Source organism: Macrotis lagotis, chromosome 3 (genome assembly GCF_037893015.1).
Source record: "Macrotis lagotis isolate mMagLag1 chromosome 3, bilby.v1.9.chrom.fasta, whole genome shotgun sequence".
In the NCBI taxonomy this organism is placed as follows: Eukaryota; Metazoa; Chordata; class Mammalia; order Peramelemorphia; family Peramelidae; genus Macrotis; species Macrotis lagotis.
In genome coordinates, this window is record NC_133660.1 from 276,572,858 (window position 1) to 276,588,109 (window position 15,252).

At 55.4% G+C, this 15,252-nt stretch overlaps 1 protein-coding gene across 6 annotated transcripts in view; it reads right to left on the reverse strand.

Annotated features, from left to right (window-relative positions):
- The window catches only part of OSBPL5 (oxysterol binding protein like 5), a 134,426-nt gene that overhangs the window by 52,388 nt on the left and 66,786 nt on the right, over nucleotides 1-15,252 (reverse strand). Inside the window, exon 1 of one of the 6 annotated variants that reach the window (XM_074230826.1) lies at nucleotides 8,312-11,498. The exons of 3 other annotated variants lie outside the window; for them this stretch is intronic. In XM_074230826.1, coding sequence (XP_074086927.1) covers nucleotides 8,312-8,329 — 18 coding nt within the window. In that variant the 5' untranslated portion in view covers nucleotides 8,330-11,498. Of the gene's footprint in view, nucleotides 1-696; nucleotides 1,379-3,282; nucleotides 3,373-8,311; nucleotides 11,499-15,252 lie in introns of those variants that run through there. 2 more of the 6 variants (XM_074230828.1, XM_074230830.1) reach the window with 2 other exon arrangements.

The following is a 15,252-nucleotide window of genomic DNA, read 5'->3' on the forward strand; positions in this document are numbered from 1 at the left end:
TGGTACCAGAGGCTTCTCCATTCATTAAGCTCTGACTTTTCTATCTTCTCCAAATCCCACCAATTCTTCAAGGTCCACTTACAAGTCATTCTCCCCTCCAAGAAGCCACCCACACATCAGCAGGGACCGAATTCTTCTTCTCAGTCTCCCCCAGGCTAGCCAAGTCAAGGGTGGATTGGGTAGGTAATACAATAAGGCCCAGGAGAAAATTGTGTCAATCAACCCAGACTGAGTCTGAATGTGGCAAAATCAATGTGGGAAACCACGATCTGAACCACTGTAGGGCATGACATCAGAAAAGCATCAGTGTTGAAGAGGAACATTAGCCCCAGTTGGCATATTCCAGATGGTGGAATGAGGCCCATGCTGGGAATCATGCAGCTACAGAGTGGTAAATGAAAGAAGCTCCCTAATTGTTGGAGTTATGGCAAATCGGAACAGATTTACATTTCTATAAGGGAGTGAGCTCCCCATCACTAGCAGTCTTCAAGCAGAAGCTTTGTACTGAAGACTCAAAATCAACTAGGCTAGGTGATTAATACATTAAATATGAAATACCTACTATGTGTTAAATAGCTACCACTTATAACACAAGTATGCTCTTTGCTAGGGGAAATGTCATGGACCAGAGGGTCTCTAGGACACTGACCAGGAAAGATGATGTAAAAAGTAAGGGTCTGAGGGAGGGCTTCTGACCTGTTCTACGTCTTCCTTATGAGAGTAGGAGAAGCTTGGTTTAGGCTGAGCAGGTCATACCATCAGAGTCCAGCTGAGAAGGATGCCCCACACCTAGGCCACAGCCCCTGCTGGCTTTATTGCTGATCCTTTGATAGAGGTTGGTTTGTCACATGGAGCACCTTAGGGACCACACGTGGCTCTGAGGGGTGAGAGCTAGAGCTAGAGAAGTCATCATCCTCAAAGACCCCCCAGGCTCTCCCAAGCTGGTACTCTATGATGATCATGAGCTCCTCCCTCAGTCCACAATGGGAAGAACCTTGAAAGGCATGAGAAGAGAGGAGTCCTTGCTCTAGGCCAGACCTTGCTCTGTAACCCACTGGGCCATCACATCCTCTCACTAGGCCTTGGTTTCCCCATCTGGGAAAGGAAAGAATTTTTTAACATCTATCCCCCACACCTGCACCTGGCTCCATGTTTTCCAAAGTGCCCTCACATCAATTCTTTCATCATGTGCCCAACAACCCTGAAAAGGAGGCAGGGCAGGTAGGGGTCATTATTCCTATTTAGCAGATGAGCAAATTGGGGCCCTCTGAGGGAAGATGGCCTTTGGCCAAGGCAAAGACCAATGGACTTAATGGGGAAAAAAATAAAAGTCCTGCACTTGGGTTTAAAAAGCCAAGTTTCACTAGGTCAGGATATGGGGTAGTGAGCTTACTGTTTTTGGAAAGAAGCTCTGGGGGTTTTAGGGGATTGTCCAGTCCAACAAAATCAACAATAATGCAATAGGGTAGTCCAGAAAAGAACATGAGAGCTTAAACCATAGGCTGTGCAAGTCCAGGAAGGGCAGAATCCTCTGCCCTAGGTCCAAGTCTTGGTGTCTTTGTTTTCTTTTTTAGGAAGGACATCGATGAGCTGAAGACCATCCAGAGGAGGGAGATAAGAATGGGGAAGGATTATGAGTCTGCTTCATGAGACCCAGGTAAGGGCAAGGGTATTTCTCAACTGGAGAAGAGAAAGCTAAGGGTGGGTAGTGGTGGTGGTGGATTAAGTATCTCGTGGTCTGTCAGGTGGAAGAGGGATCTTTAAGATGGTTATACTGCTTGACCCAACAGGGTGAGGGGAATGGCAGAGAGTCAGATTTTGGCTTGATGGAGAGATCGACATCCTAACAATGAGAGTGAACGATGCCCAAGTGAGCTGGGCAGCTTCACTGGAGGTCTTCTGGCAGAGATTGGTGATCTATTTGTTGGGTAGATCATGGCAGGAATTCTTGTTCAGGCATTGGAATTGGGCGGGTCCCTCCAGCTTCTCCAGCATTTGGAGACTGCCTCTCCTCATTGCTTGCATCATCAACATGATTGAGGGCTGATGGACCCAGATCCATGAATATGTGGAAAGGTGACCCTGTGTGGGCTGAGCAAAAAGGGCCAGTAACTGGTCCAAGTCCAGGTCCTGGGCCTGCTTCATCTCCTTCCAGGTCTATCCACCCATCCTTCAGGGCTAACGCCAAAAGTCTCTTGACTCTCCATTTAGCATGGAGGAAGAGAAGCTAGAGGTGGCTCTAGATTCTCCGGGGCCCTCCTCAGGCTCCTGGTGCCAGTGTGACTTTCTACCTCTTTGTGACATTATCCCATCCACTGCCAGCTCCTTTGTTATCAGCTGCTTTGTGATATTCTGGGATCCCGGGCTCTGCTGTCATCCTCTCCACTGGGCTGGCAGCCCAGCAGCTATTGGAAAAAGAAGGTGTGTGGTTCCAATTTCCTCCTTTCATGGAGGAGGTGAAGGAAGAGAGGGTCCAGGCTCTGGGTAGACAGGTGATGCTGTTGACTCAGAGGGGTGGACTGGGGAGACTGGGCAGCTCCCAGCTTTGAGGGGCAGCGGCCAGCTCCGCTGGCAGGTCTGAAGTGGTAGGAATTCTCAGATCATGAAGCATAATCCTGTACCTTCCCAAGACAAAGGGCATTGCACACTCGCCTGCTGGATGGCCCTGCTCTCCATTGCAGATGATGGAGATTGGATGCTCATTTTCCACAGTATGAAGTGGTTGGGGCCACTGAGGCAGTGGCACAGAACCAGCCCTGGATTTAGGGCCAAAAGACACAAGTTCAAATATTGGCTTTGCTACTCCTCCTCCCAGAAATAAGGAAATGGACTAAGATGGGTTCTGAGAATCTAAATCATCTGAATTGTTTCTATCCCCACTGAGGCATGACCCTTTCTTTAGTGCCTTTGCATGGAGAAGGTCCTCATATACTGTGGAAAGGAACAGAGGGAAGGATAAAGGTATGGAAGAAGAAAGAAGGGAGAAGGGAGGGAGGGAAGAAAGGAAGAAAAAAGGGAGAGGGAGGGTAGGGAGGGAAAAGAGAGGGAAGAGAGAAGGTAGGGAAAAAAGCAAGGTGAGGGAGGGAGGGAAGGAAAGGGAGGGAGGGAAGGAAAGGGAGAAGGGAGGGAGGGAAGAAAGGAAGAAGGAAGGGAAAAAAGGAAGGAAAAGTAGAAAGGGAGAGGAGGAGGAGGGAGGAAAAAAGAAAGGAAGGAATGAAGAAAAGGAAGAAAGAAGGCAGAAAAGGAAAGAGGGAGGGCCATTATGGCAAGAGCTGAGCCTACCTGCAGCCCAGTCTAGATGAGAAATGATTGAAGCTGGTCAACCGAGGCTCATCTCTGGTCACAGACAAGATAGCATTTGACCAATGGCCTTCTTCAAAGTTGGGGGATGGGCCCTTTTGGCCCTCTCCAGTTGCCCCTTGATCATATTTTGCCCAGGTCCCATTTCTCTTTCAACTCCTGGCCAATCCAAAGGGAAAAGGGTAGCTGAGGTCATAATGGTGAGCCCCAGAGACAGAACTAACCCTTTGGGGCTGGTTGTGCAGAGGTGGAGGCTGAGCAAGGAAGCTTGGGTTCCAGTTCTGATTGGCTGGATGACAATCTATGGGACCCTTAGGTTACAGTTCCCTCCCTGGGATCATTTTCCTATTGGACAAGACTATGGCCTCCAGAAGCCCTCCCAGCTAGGTTATTCTGTGGTCCCGAGAGGGAGGGAAGAGCTGGGGGGCAGGTGTGGGGAGGGGGGACCTGCTGACTGTGAGCTGACTCAGGAGGGCTGAAAAGGCAGGAGTCTGGGGCAGGATAGGGGCTGGGGACTGGGGTTTGGAAGAGATGAGGGACAAAGGAACCTGTAAGGGACAGCCAAGGGGGAGGGATGATGAGGTGGACAGGAGAGGAGAGGGGAGTGGGAGGGGGGCGAGGTCAAGCTTGGGCTTGGGGAATCATGGGATGAAGAGGGAAACAGGAGGAAGAAATCAGAGTGAGCAAGAGGAAACATGGTGAAGAGGTAGATGAGCATATGTGCGAGTGTGTGTGCACGTGTGGCCCTGCCTCAGAAGAGGGGGCTGCCTGGGTGTAGCGAGGAGCACCAGGAAAACCTCCGCTTGGCTAAATCCATCTCCCTGTCTGTCACAATGGCTAAAGGTCCACCATTAGTGATTCTTCATTCTTTTGCCTCAGAAGACTTTATGGTTCAGGTTCCCTGGTAAAATACAAGAGTGGCCCTTAATAGGGAGGAGACCACCAGACTCTTTCCTCCTGGGGCAACATGTGGAAGGGTTGGATGGATGGCATCCAGGCTGGCCCTGGGGTGGAGCCCAGGAGGCAGAGGGGGCTGAGAAGCTACCCAACATGGACTTTGTTGCATGGAGAGATTCAGACCCCCTGTCTGTGGGTCATTCGGAACCGATTGATGTCTAATGGTGGGAAGGGGCTAGTTTTAGAGGGGCCAGCCAGGACTGGCCCAATACTCTCTCTGAAGACTCCTCTGGATTCTACTGCTGCTTCTCTGCCCAGGAGTCAGGCAGACAGTGGCTGCCCAACAGGAAGGTCCTCAATCTTGCCAATTTAGCAATCTGAAGCCCACCAACTAAGGCCAGGCAGCTCCAGCACCCCCAACACAGAGGGCTGTGGCTAGGGAAGGGGAGCCCACCAGACCGCCCATCCCTCTGGTCAGGCCCTACCTGGTGCTCACTACTCAGAGCTCTCACATCCCGGCTTGGGGGCTTCAACCCCATCACCTTCCCTTTTGGCCTGGTGAGATGAGGTACCAGTAAGTGGGCCTCAGGCCTACCTCCCCCACCTCTGAGCCCCGGCATGGTCACCTCTAAGGAACCTCATTTTCTAGGGCTACAAAGGGCTCCCCACATCAACTCTGTAAGGGCCAGAGCTCAGTTAATGTTCTTAAATAGACTCTGCAGATGAGCAAATAGAGGCCCAGAGGTGGGCCAGTGAACTCGCCAGGGGTCACCTAGGATGACTCCAAAGTCTTGGTGTGGCCTTAAGGCTAGCCCCCCAAGGCCCAGACTCAACTCAAATCTGGGGTTTTTAAGTCGTTTCATTGTAAACTCAGCCACTCACAAATATTCTGACCCCCATGGACATGTCTGTACACGTGTGTGCTCTGTGTGTGTGTGTGTGTGTGTGTGTGTGTGTACACGTACTTGTCTACTCTGGGGACAGAGTTGAGAAGGCTCCTCCATGAGTTCACATCTGAACTCAGATATGAACTGGACGAGTCACTTCATCTTGTCTGCCTTGGTTTCCCCATCTATAAAATGAGCTGGAGGGGGCGGCTAGGTGGCGCAGTGGATAAAGAACGGGCCCTGGAGTCAGGAGTACCTGGGTTCAAATCCGGTCTCAGACACTTAATAATAACCTAGCTGTGTGGCCTTGGGCAAGTCACTTAACCCCATTTGCCTTGCAAAAGCCTAAAAAAAAAAAGAGCTGGAGAAGGACATGGCAGACCGCTCCAGGCTCTCTGCCCAACAGGAAGGACCGATGGGGCCACTGAGACTCGGACAAGGCTGAAATGACTGAGACACTGCACGGAATGTGCGCATGTGCTACAGGGACATGTACGAGTATGTCTGTATAGGAGGTGTGTGATATATACGACCTGTGCACATGTCATGGGGGTACAGGGATGTGCATGCACACGTGTACAGATCTGTGAAGGCATGTAAGCATCTACACGTGCACTTTACAGTGCTGATATACAGGCATTTGCACAAGAATGGGGTGTGGCACATGTGCGTGTGTGTCAGGCGTGTGCGTGTGTGTGGAGCATTGGAGTATGGTACATCCACCACACATGGAGAGACGCAAACTGAGGAACACAAAGGAAGGTTGATAAAACTACACTATGACAAAGAACCTTCATAAAACTGAATAAGACATTAGCGAAGTCGAGGTGGCTGTGTGGCGCAGTGGATAGAGCAACGGCCCTGCAGTCAGGAAAACCTGGGTTCAAGTCCGGCCTCAGACACTTCCTAATGACCCAGCTATATGACCTTGGGCAGGTCACTTAACCCCACTGCCTCACAAAAACCAAAACCCCACAGTCATTAGCCAAGTTGCCCTATCTGTGCCTCTTCCGGGAGGCCTATGTCTGTCTCCTGCTCCTCTCCCCACATTCACTAAATCCCCAGCAGCTCTCGCCTCCCTATCCCAGTCATGGTGACCCTGGAGCCCTCTCCACTGAGCTACACTCCCTCCCTGCAGACCAGCCTTTAAGGTCCTGGACTGGGGGATTTAAAATGCTCTGGGCCGGAAACCAGGAGCAGGGAAAGTATGAAGGGAGAAAGGGAGAGGAGGAAGAGGGAGAGGACTATTAGGGATGGGAGAAGAGAGAGTCTTCCTGGAGTGGGAGTGTCCTGGCACTGGATGGGCCCCAGAGAGCACTTTCCTCTCTCCTGGGGCCAGGCAGATAGAATCCAGCTGTTTCCTGAAAAAAAAAAAAGCCTCCCTGGGCCAGCCAGATACCTCCTTTTTTCCCTCTCCTCTGCAGATTTTAGAATATTCTGGTCCTTTCTCCTGGCATCTGTGTCCATGTGGCACTCAGAGCTGGGGCTGGGCATGCCTGGGTTCACCCAGGGGTCCATCTGGGCAGTGTGAGAACCAGGATGGGCCCCAGGCAGATTCTTGGGGCTGAGATCACTGACCCGCAGCCTTTTAGTTGTTCGGGGGCCCCCAGGAATCACCTCACTGAGACTCCAGACCCAAATGGCCAGCACAGGGAGGCCATTTGAGTCTTAGTGGGTAGACAGTGGTGAAGTGACTCACCACACAGAGAGTATCTGAGGCTAGATTTGAACTTGGGTCAACTGACTCCAAGCCCGCCCCTCTGTGGGTACCTCTTAGTCCACTGCCAAGTCATACTGACCCCTTGGGGTCACGACCTCTCCAAGTTTAAAGTTGAACCATGACATCCCACCACTTGGGTTGCAAAAGTTGATTTTCTGAACCTGTGGGGGACTTGACCTTTCTTCTGATCAAATTTCCTCTTATGCTATTCAGCTCAGCAAGGGGAACCTGTCAAGGTCTCCTGGAATCTGACCCCACCCCCACAGCAGGAGAGCGATGCTTTTATCCGGACTGTAAAAGCTCCACAAGCCAAGGATACTTTTCCTGAGGAGCTGACACCCTTTAATAACTTCTAGGGAGTTCATTCACACACCCTTAGCCTTCGTGTGGAGAGGCTTGGAGGAGAGACCAGAGCTAAGATGCGACACCTTCCCCTGGGAGCTCCCAGTCTAGGTGGGGAACAGATCCCCACCCACCCATCCAGACACACAGATAATCAGAGTATTTCTAGAAAAATGTCTCTGAGTTACAAAGTGTGGCATGAGGTTTGAGGGAAGGAGGCAGACTTACCACAGGGGGGCAACAAGCTAGGGGGGAGGGAGAGGCCAAACTCTGGAGGAGGGTGCAGAGTCAAGATTTCATTAAAAGCAGACCTCACCTGCCCATCTATGGGAGGGTAAGGCGGTCTCCCCAGCAGACCGGGTCATCTCACTCTACCTACTGGCTCCCCGCCCCTTCCTCCTCCAGGGGAGATCTGGGAGGCAGAGGATGGAGGCTGGAGGTAGGATCTGACCGGCTTGTCTCACCTGCTCCTACCATACCTCCTTAAAGGCCACAGACACTATTTTCCCATTTTACAGAAGTGGAAACTGAGGCCTTGAATAGTGACCTGGTCAGGGGGACCAACCTGTCTGTGCAAAGCACTCCCTCTTCACTCTTAGCCCAGAGCCTGATGATCCAAAGGTGGTGTGTTAATTAATGTTCATCGTCTGCTGGCCTGCCCCGCTACCTGGCCCTTCCTGGGAAGGCAGTTGGAGCTGGGCCAGCCTTGGCACTGCACGCCTCTCTACCTGGGCATCCCTGTTCCTATTTCTAAGGCTGGGACAAGGATGGTTGCTGAGGATAATGAACAGAAGGCTGGCTGTCCATTGTGGTGGGGGGCTCCAACACAGTGAAAAATACTGATGAGAAGGGGAGGAGGTGCCAGGATTCATGAACAGACTCCATTCTCCACGTCTGGCCGTGCTCCCTGGACTCCTCCCACATCCTGGAAGTGTTCAGTAAAGCTAATGAAAGAGGAAAAATGGCTGCGCTGCCTGGGGGGGTGGGGGGTGGGAAGGAGGAGGGAGAAGAGCTGCCCTTCAGTCCGGGCTCCCTGGCCCATGAGGCCCGGTCCCTCGAGGCCACCTCGGACCCAGGCCCAAAGATGCAATCACCCGGTGTGAAAAGAGCTCAGGAGTGGAGGACCCCTGCTCTACTGAAAGCCTGCTGGTGATGGGGAACTCACCACCTGGGAGCAGCCCATTCCGCGGTTGGGACAAGCTTTTCTTGTATTGAGCCAAAATAAACTTGCGACATTCCCCCACCTCTCTCTTCCCTCCCTCTGAGGCCAAAATCAAGTTGAATCAGGCAGCCGTGCAGACAGCGCAGAGCAGGGCTGGCATTCAAACCCGGCTGTCCGGGGCTTCGGGCCATTACGCCAGGCCGCCATCTTGGGTGAGAAAGAGGGTGGAAGGTATCTGGTTTGCCCAGTACCCGAAGCAGCAGCTCCTGTGTTTACTTGCTGAAGGCACCAATCCATGTCGGCAAATGTCTGCCAAGAATAATCCACGTGGCCCCGAGGGGAGCTCAAGACCCCCCTCATCTGTGAGATGCGCCAGGACCCTGGGGCCAACGTCTCAGCCCCTTCCTTCGGCTAGTTGGCGTCCTCCTCTGGGATTCCAGATTCTGAAGAGGACTTGTCTGAGGTCAGAGGAGGACGTGGCAGAGACCGAGCCAAGAGCCAGGCCTCCTGAATTCTCTCCTCTCCACCACTGAGGACGATGCTCCCCGGGTTGCCCAGGCTCGGAGTCCAAGCTGCCCACTTCTAAAGAACAAGAGCCCCATTTTTCCAGAACTGAAAGTCCATCAGAGAGAGGGGACTTGTGGGAAGATTGGAATCCTAACCAAGGGTGGTTCTGGGCTCAGTGCTGGCAAGACCGGCTCTGCCCTCCCCTTGCCTGTGTGGCCCAGAGAGCTGGGTTTGGCATTGGGTAAAGAAGGCTCTCGGTGATCTTTCTCCTGGAGCCTTAGCTCCACAGTGGGGAATAGGGATAATAGCCCCTTCCCTTGACCTGGCCCCCAGGGACTGCGTGATGAATGAGGCGGGTCTGGCAGCCCCATCTGGTGAGAATCATAAAGCGCCGGAGGCCTGTAGGTGTTAACATGTCATTAGCTATGTTTGGAACCTGTCATTGGACCAAGGCAAAAGGGTGGGGGAATGGCCAGTGCAACAATGCCCTACTCCCACAGCAGACTGGGCCAAGAGCCGGAGGGCAGAACGCCGGCCAAGAGCTCTGGGCCCTGGGTCAGGATGGCCTGGGCATGGTGGTCACTGGGTGGCTCCTCCGGGACAAACACAGGGAAGTGGGTAGATGGATGAGGAAAGGAGCTAGTGAGGAGCCCCAGAGACTAACTCCCTAGCCTGTCCCTTGCCAATAAAGAAATGGAGGCGCAGAGAGGCAAGGGGTTCCCCCCATCTCCATGAGGGGGGTTAGTGGTGGGCCAAGCCTGGAATCCAGGTCTTCTGACTCCACAGAGGCGGGGGCACCCTCCTGGCTGCCCAGTGTGACTGTCCTCCCCTGGGGCACAAGCCCCTGCCCTTCCCAGGATTCCCCTAATGGGCTCACAGGAGTGACTGGATTGGGGTGGACTTGCTGGGTCCAAGTCGGTCTGGTACCTAGGAAGCGCTCACTATGCGCTGGCTGGCCCACCTAGCCCTGCCTCCACGCAGCTGCCCAGTCTGGACCAGCTCAGCCCAGTCTTGTCCTCAGTCCTTGACTACTCTCTCTTGGACTTGGTTTCTCCAGGGAGGAGGGCGGCGGGTTGAGTGACCATTTTTCTGTCTGGCCCCTGTCCCAAATCACAGAGCAGGAGTCAGGTGGTCGGGGAGGGAGGCCGAGATCCAGCCTCAAGTTGGTTGTGGCGTACTTCCATTCTGGAGGCGCTGCTGGACCACAGGCAGGGCCTGGGGCTCCTACCTGGCTCTGTGGGGGGATGGGCACCTAGGCCTGGCAGGGGGGGAGGGTCTGTCTCTGCCCACAGGAGGTGGCCAGCTGCTGGCACTACTTTCAGGGTGATGTCACCTGGCTCAGCGAATGAAGCCACAAACCAAGGAGGTGGTCCTGGGCCACAAAGGTCCCTGGCTAGGCAGCCCCTTCCCTTCCTACTGGGAAAAGATTCCTAGACATGGGAGGACAAGCAGCTTCTCCTCTGCTCTAATGGCAAGTCCTCCCTGATCCCCCTCCCCTCCCCTCCCTTGTCTCTGTGTCCATCTGTCCGTCTGTCTCTACATTTCTCTCTCTTCCCCCAGTGTCCTTCATCTCCGGCCTCCCAGGGAATGACCAGAGATGCCACTTCCAAGAGGCTGAGACCTCGGGGGCTCAGGGGGGAAACCTGTGCTCTCCAAATGCCCATCAGACATCTACCCTGCCTCCAGTCGGGCTCCAGACCCCTGCCAGCTCCCACTCTGGACCTGGATGACCTTGGCCATGGACACGGTCCAGAAGGCATTTGCTCTAATGACAGTGATGGCTGGGCCACCAAATAGTCATCAAGGGCATCAGACAACACTTCCCAGACAGGAAACTTCTCCTAAACCCCCAGGCCCAAGGGGGAGGGACCCCCAGGTCACCCCAGGAAATGCCCCTCTGCCACCTTGGGTTCTCCTCAGCCTGCTCACTGTGGCCTGACAGGTCTGTTTCCTGCCAAGTGCAGTGGAGTTGGGTCATCAAGCAGGAGGTGAGGGGGTGCCAGGTGGGTGCAGGCTCCCAGTGACAGCATAATACCCCCAATGAGAATTGGGCATGACCTGGGCTTTGTTATTGGACCCCCTTGCCCTATTCTAGTAGGGAACTAGCCCTTGGGACTGTAAACTTGGGTAGGGCCCAGGTCTTCCCTTGAAGCTGAGCTAGGGCTGGACAGACGGGGGTGAGATCAAGGCCGGCCAGAGAACCAGTTACATGAGGGGTTTTCCTGGGAACAGAGGAGGGGGTCTGGGGCACTACCTCGGAGGGGACCTGTCCAGGCTGATGCAGCAGCTCCACCAGGCCGGAAGCCTGAACAGATGGCACCCCAAGAGCCAGCCTCACCCACCCTGGGAAGCTCCTCCTTCCCAAAGACTGATGGAAACACGCCTTCTTGGCTGCAGCCCAGGCGGGGGATGTTTTCCTGTGACCCACCCATGGGGAACAGAGCAATTTCCCTCCTCTGCCCAGAGGCGAGGAGGGCGGGCTACTAGGAGGAATTGGACAGGATCAGGCTCCCTTCTGTTGTGAGGGAAGCCGGGCAAGCTTGGGGACCCCCGAGGGTACAGATCACTGGCCCCTTTTTTAGGAAGGGAGAGCTGGAAAGGGTGGGGAGAGAGGCGGACTCTGCTGTCCGGGGCCCAGCCCCCTCAGTGGGGCAGAGACCCCAAGGAGAGCATCGTGCCCCGTGATCAGACCAGGCCTGACCCTGGAAGGCCAGCTGGCGATCACGTGCTGCTGGTCAGGGGGGTGGACAGATGGCTCGGTGCAGGCCCTCCCACCTCTGGAAAGGCTCCAAGCCCAAGCCCACTAGTCCAGGCCGCTCCTCTCCCCGGGGGTCTCTGCCTGCACCCTGGGTGGGTCTGTTCCCTCCATGTCAGTTCCTTTTCCTTTCTCAGTGTTTAGAAACAAGAACCTCTGGAAACACTTGTGGGGAAAAGCTGGGCCAGTCTGGGGCTGGTTCCAAGCCCAGCCCCTCCCCCCAGGCAGGGCCCCCCTTCTCCTTCTTCCAGGCCCCTTTGGGCCAGCTCAGTGGCCCCTTCCAAAAAGCCCCCTCCTCCACATTGGAGTGAAGCTGGGGGGGAGGGCAGCTAGCTCTCTGCCAGGCCCCCAACACTGAGGGGGGGCAACAGCAGGAAAAGCACCCTAATTTCCAAAGTGGCTGAGAACTTTGCCTTCCACTACGTGGCTCCCAGCTTCCTTTCCTCAGCAAAAGTTTGGCCAAGATTCCTGTCAAAAATTCACCAACGAAACCTCTACGGATGAAACCTGGGGGGTGGGGAGCCCTGGGTGCTAGGAGTCCTGTTCGGGGGGACCTGGGGCCTGAGCTGCTTGTCTCTACTTTGGGCCAGGCAGCCCTGAGCTGGGGATGGGGGCGAGAGAAACAAAACACAAAGGAGTCCCTGACCTCCTGGGGGAGGGGGAGGCCAGATGAGAGCAGCCATCCTCTTCCTCTCCAAGAATATCTGAAGAGGGAATTGGCTCTGAGCAAGGGGAGGCACAGGGGAGGGACCCCACTGCGATGCGGCGGGTCCCAGGACGTTGGGTGTGCTGAGAGATTCTGGGAGAAGCTGCCAGGACCGTCGTCCCATCTGCCTTCCCCTCTTAAAGGGCTCGGGCCGGGCCTGCCAGCCCTCCCCCTGGGCTCAGGTGAGGAACGTGGTCCTTGGACAGACCCTTGCCAAGGGCAGGGCTGAAGCTGGGCCCCAAGAAGTCAAGAATGAACATCACCAACAACCATGGACTCCAGTCCTTAGCCAATGATGCAGTGGCCTTGAGGGGACGGCAGCCTCATCCCCTCTCAACACGGGTGCCAAGGCCCTCAACCTGGTTAGCTAGAATGGTCAGAGACCTGGCCAGGGCCAGGTCTGACCAGTCAGGGGCTGGCCGAGCTCCTCTCCCCTGGCCCCTTGGCCAAGCAGACGGCTGGAGGGGAGAGGCCGGGGAAGAACCAAGGTCCAGCCTGGGGCCCTCCGTGACCTGAGGGAGGGGGAGGGAATGCCTGGTGCCAGCTTCTCCTGCCTCACCCTACATCGATCCTCTGTCCCACCAGCAGCCCTGGCTTTGCCACCTGCTTCTGGTGGGCACAGCTGAGCTTGGGGGCAACCGCAAAGCTCACCATCTGCTGGGGAGGGTCTGGAGCCAGGGGAACAGACAATGACTGGGAGACTCTCCCCTTGTTCTGAGCTCCCTCCAGTCCTACAACCAGGCTGCAGCTAGTCACTCTGCCAACTGGGACCACCAAGGCAGGACCAAGGCCTGGAAGGACCCTCTCATCCAATCCCCTGATTTACAGACACCTTGGGTGGATTGAAGAGACTATGGATTTGTCCCTTGACCCCAGGACGTTGGACTTCCAACTGGGTACTTCCATCCACTGCTCTTTGAAGACCCCCCACCCCCACCCCCACCCCCACCCCAGGCCTACTCTCTCTGGACTGGGCCAGCCTGTGCCACCCTCCTGCTCAGTTCTCAGAAAAGGGGGTAAGAAGGCCTGGCCTGGGCTCCAGCCAGCCTGGCCACTCCCCAGGGCGGTCCCAGGCTTGCACAGTCCCAGGGCTTTTGGAATGTTATCCCTTCTCCAAACAACAAGAAATAACGTAGGTCTTGTCAGAGAAGGTCACTGGGACTGAGCTGGGGGGGGGGGGGTAGTGGCTAAAGGCCAGGGCTGAGCCTGCAACTGGGAGAGAAGGACCCTCTGGGCTGGGGTCTTCTGGCTGGCTTGGCCTGGCAGTGGTTGAGCAACAAGACCGGGCATGAGGAAGTCACAGCCCCACCCTCCAGCCAGGTGCAGGGGTAGAGTCGGGTCTGGGCAGCCAGGGGAGGTGGGGGCTGCCCTGGAGACCCTGGAAGGAGGAAGGCCATTGAGCTGGACCCTCCGAAGGTTGCAGGTCTCCCCAGGCTCAGAGGCTGGGCAGGAAGGGTGGCATCCCCTGAGGGATGGTCGGGGCTCCCCACCCACATGGGACAGTCCTCAAGGACTCCATAAAGTCCTGCCCTAGAAGGGCATGTCCATCCAATCCTTCCTTCAGACAGTTATCTTTTGTGTCCAAGGCCCTGTTCTGAGTTCGGGGAGAGTCCCTGGGCTTAGAGAAGACAGCCGAGGAGAGTCCTGGGCTGCCCGATGACACGGACCGCTCGAGGGCCCTGAGCAGAGCTGGGGGGCGGTGGCAGGCTGGCCCACAGTAGGCATGCTCTTGGCCAGGGCTTGGCTCCATGACTGCTGAGGCTACTCCCAGGTCTGTCCTAAGACAGCAACATGGACCCTGGAATCCTGGATCTGGATCAGGAGGCCCCTCGGAGGCCAGAGGCCAGTCGAGGTCCAGGGAAGCAGTTTTTGCACCTGGCACCCTGGGATCCAGAGTCATTTTTTCTTTCTTTCCCTGAACCAGGCTGATTCTTCAACATAAAAGATCATGCAGTCCACTTCAATGTGACCAGTCTTGTGGTAGTCTAGGGAGAAGGGTGGAAACCCTGGATTTGGAGTCAGGAAGACTTGAGTTCAAATCTGACCTCAGACTTGACTAGCTTGGGCAGGTTGCTTCACCCCGGCCTCATCTGCCACATCTGCCTCATCTGCCTCATCAGTAGAATGCTAATACTAACAGGATAGTTTGCAGAATGCTCTGCAGACCTTCACACACTGGCTATCATCATCCTTGCCCCACCCAGGCCCTGAAGGCCCTGCCCTTGGACCACAATGGAAGGAGACATAGCTTTCCTGTCCTGGGGCCCGAGACCCACTGGACCCTAACCCCCTGTTCCAGGCTTTCCTAAGAAACCCGTCCAGGCACCACAGCCAGTTAGAGGCAAAGTAGGCATTCCAGAAACCTTGGTCTAAGTGAGGGTGGGCAAGCAAGATGATGAAGGGTCTGGGCACGATGCCCTAAGAAGAAATCCAGAGGAAGAGTCCAGCCAAGGGCAGAAGACAGAGAGACAGGACAGGGAGATACCTGGGGGGGGGGGGTGAAGGAGGACAGTGAGATGGGGGGAGGGGGTTGGAGGTGGGCTTCTTTGGTGCAATAGGAGGAAATACCTTCTGAGACTCAGAACCCCCAAAATGCACCAGGCTACTTTATGAAAAGCAGACAAGGGCTGGGAGACTACCGGGGTGGGGGGACAGGGAGGCATCCAGGCCATCATGGAGACCCAAGAGACTGAGGGGGAGGATAGGAGGAGCCTGGGGGACTAAGGGGGTCTATGGGCTCCTGGTCTGGAGGGTCAGGCAGGCCACATGGTCTGGGTGCTCAGGGAGACTGCTGCCTTTATGGAAATGAGGGAGCGTGGCAGAGGGGGGGAGGTAGCCCAAAGTCCAAGGTTCCTTCTGGCCGTAGACTTGGGAAGAGCCCCCCTATCCCAGAGGGGAGGAAGAACCAACTGGCAGTGGGGGAAGGCGTCCTCACAGCAGCTACTGGAAGGCCTCCCTTGGCCCTCCATCTCCAAG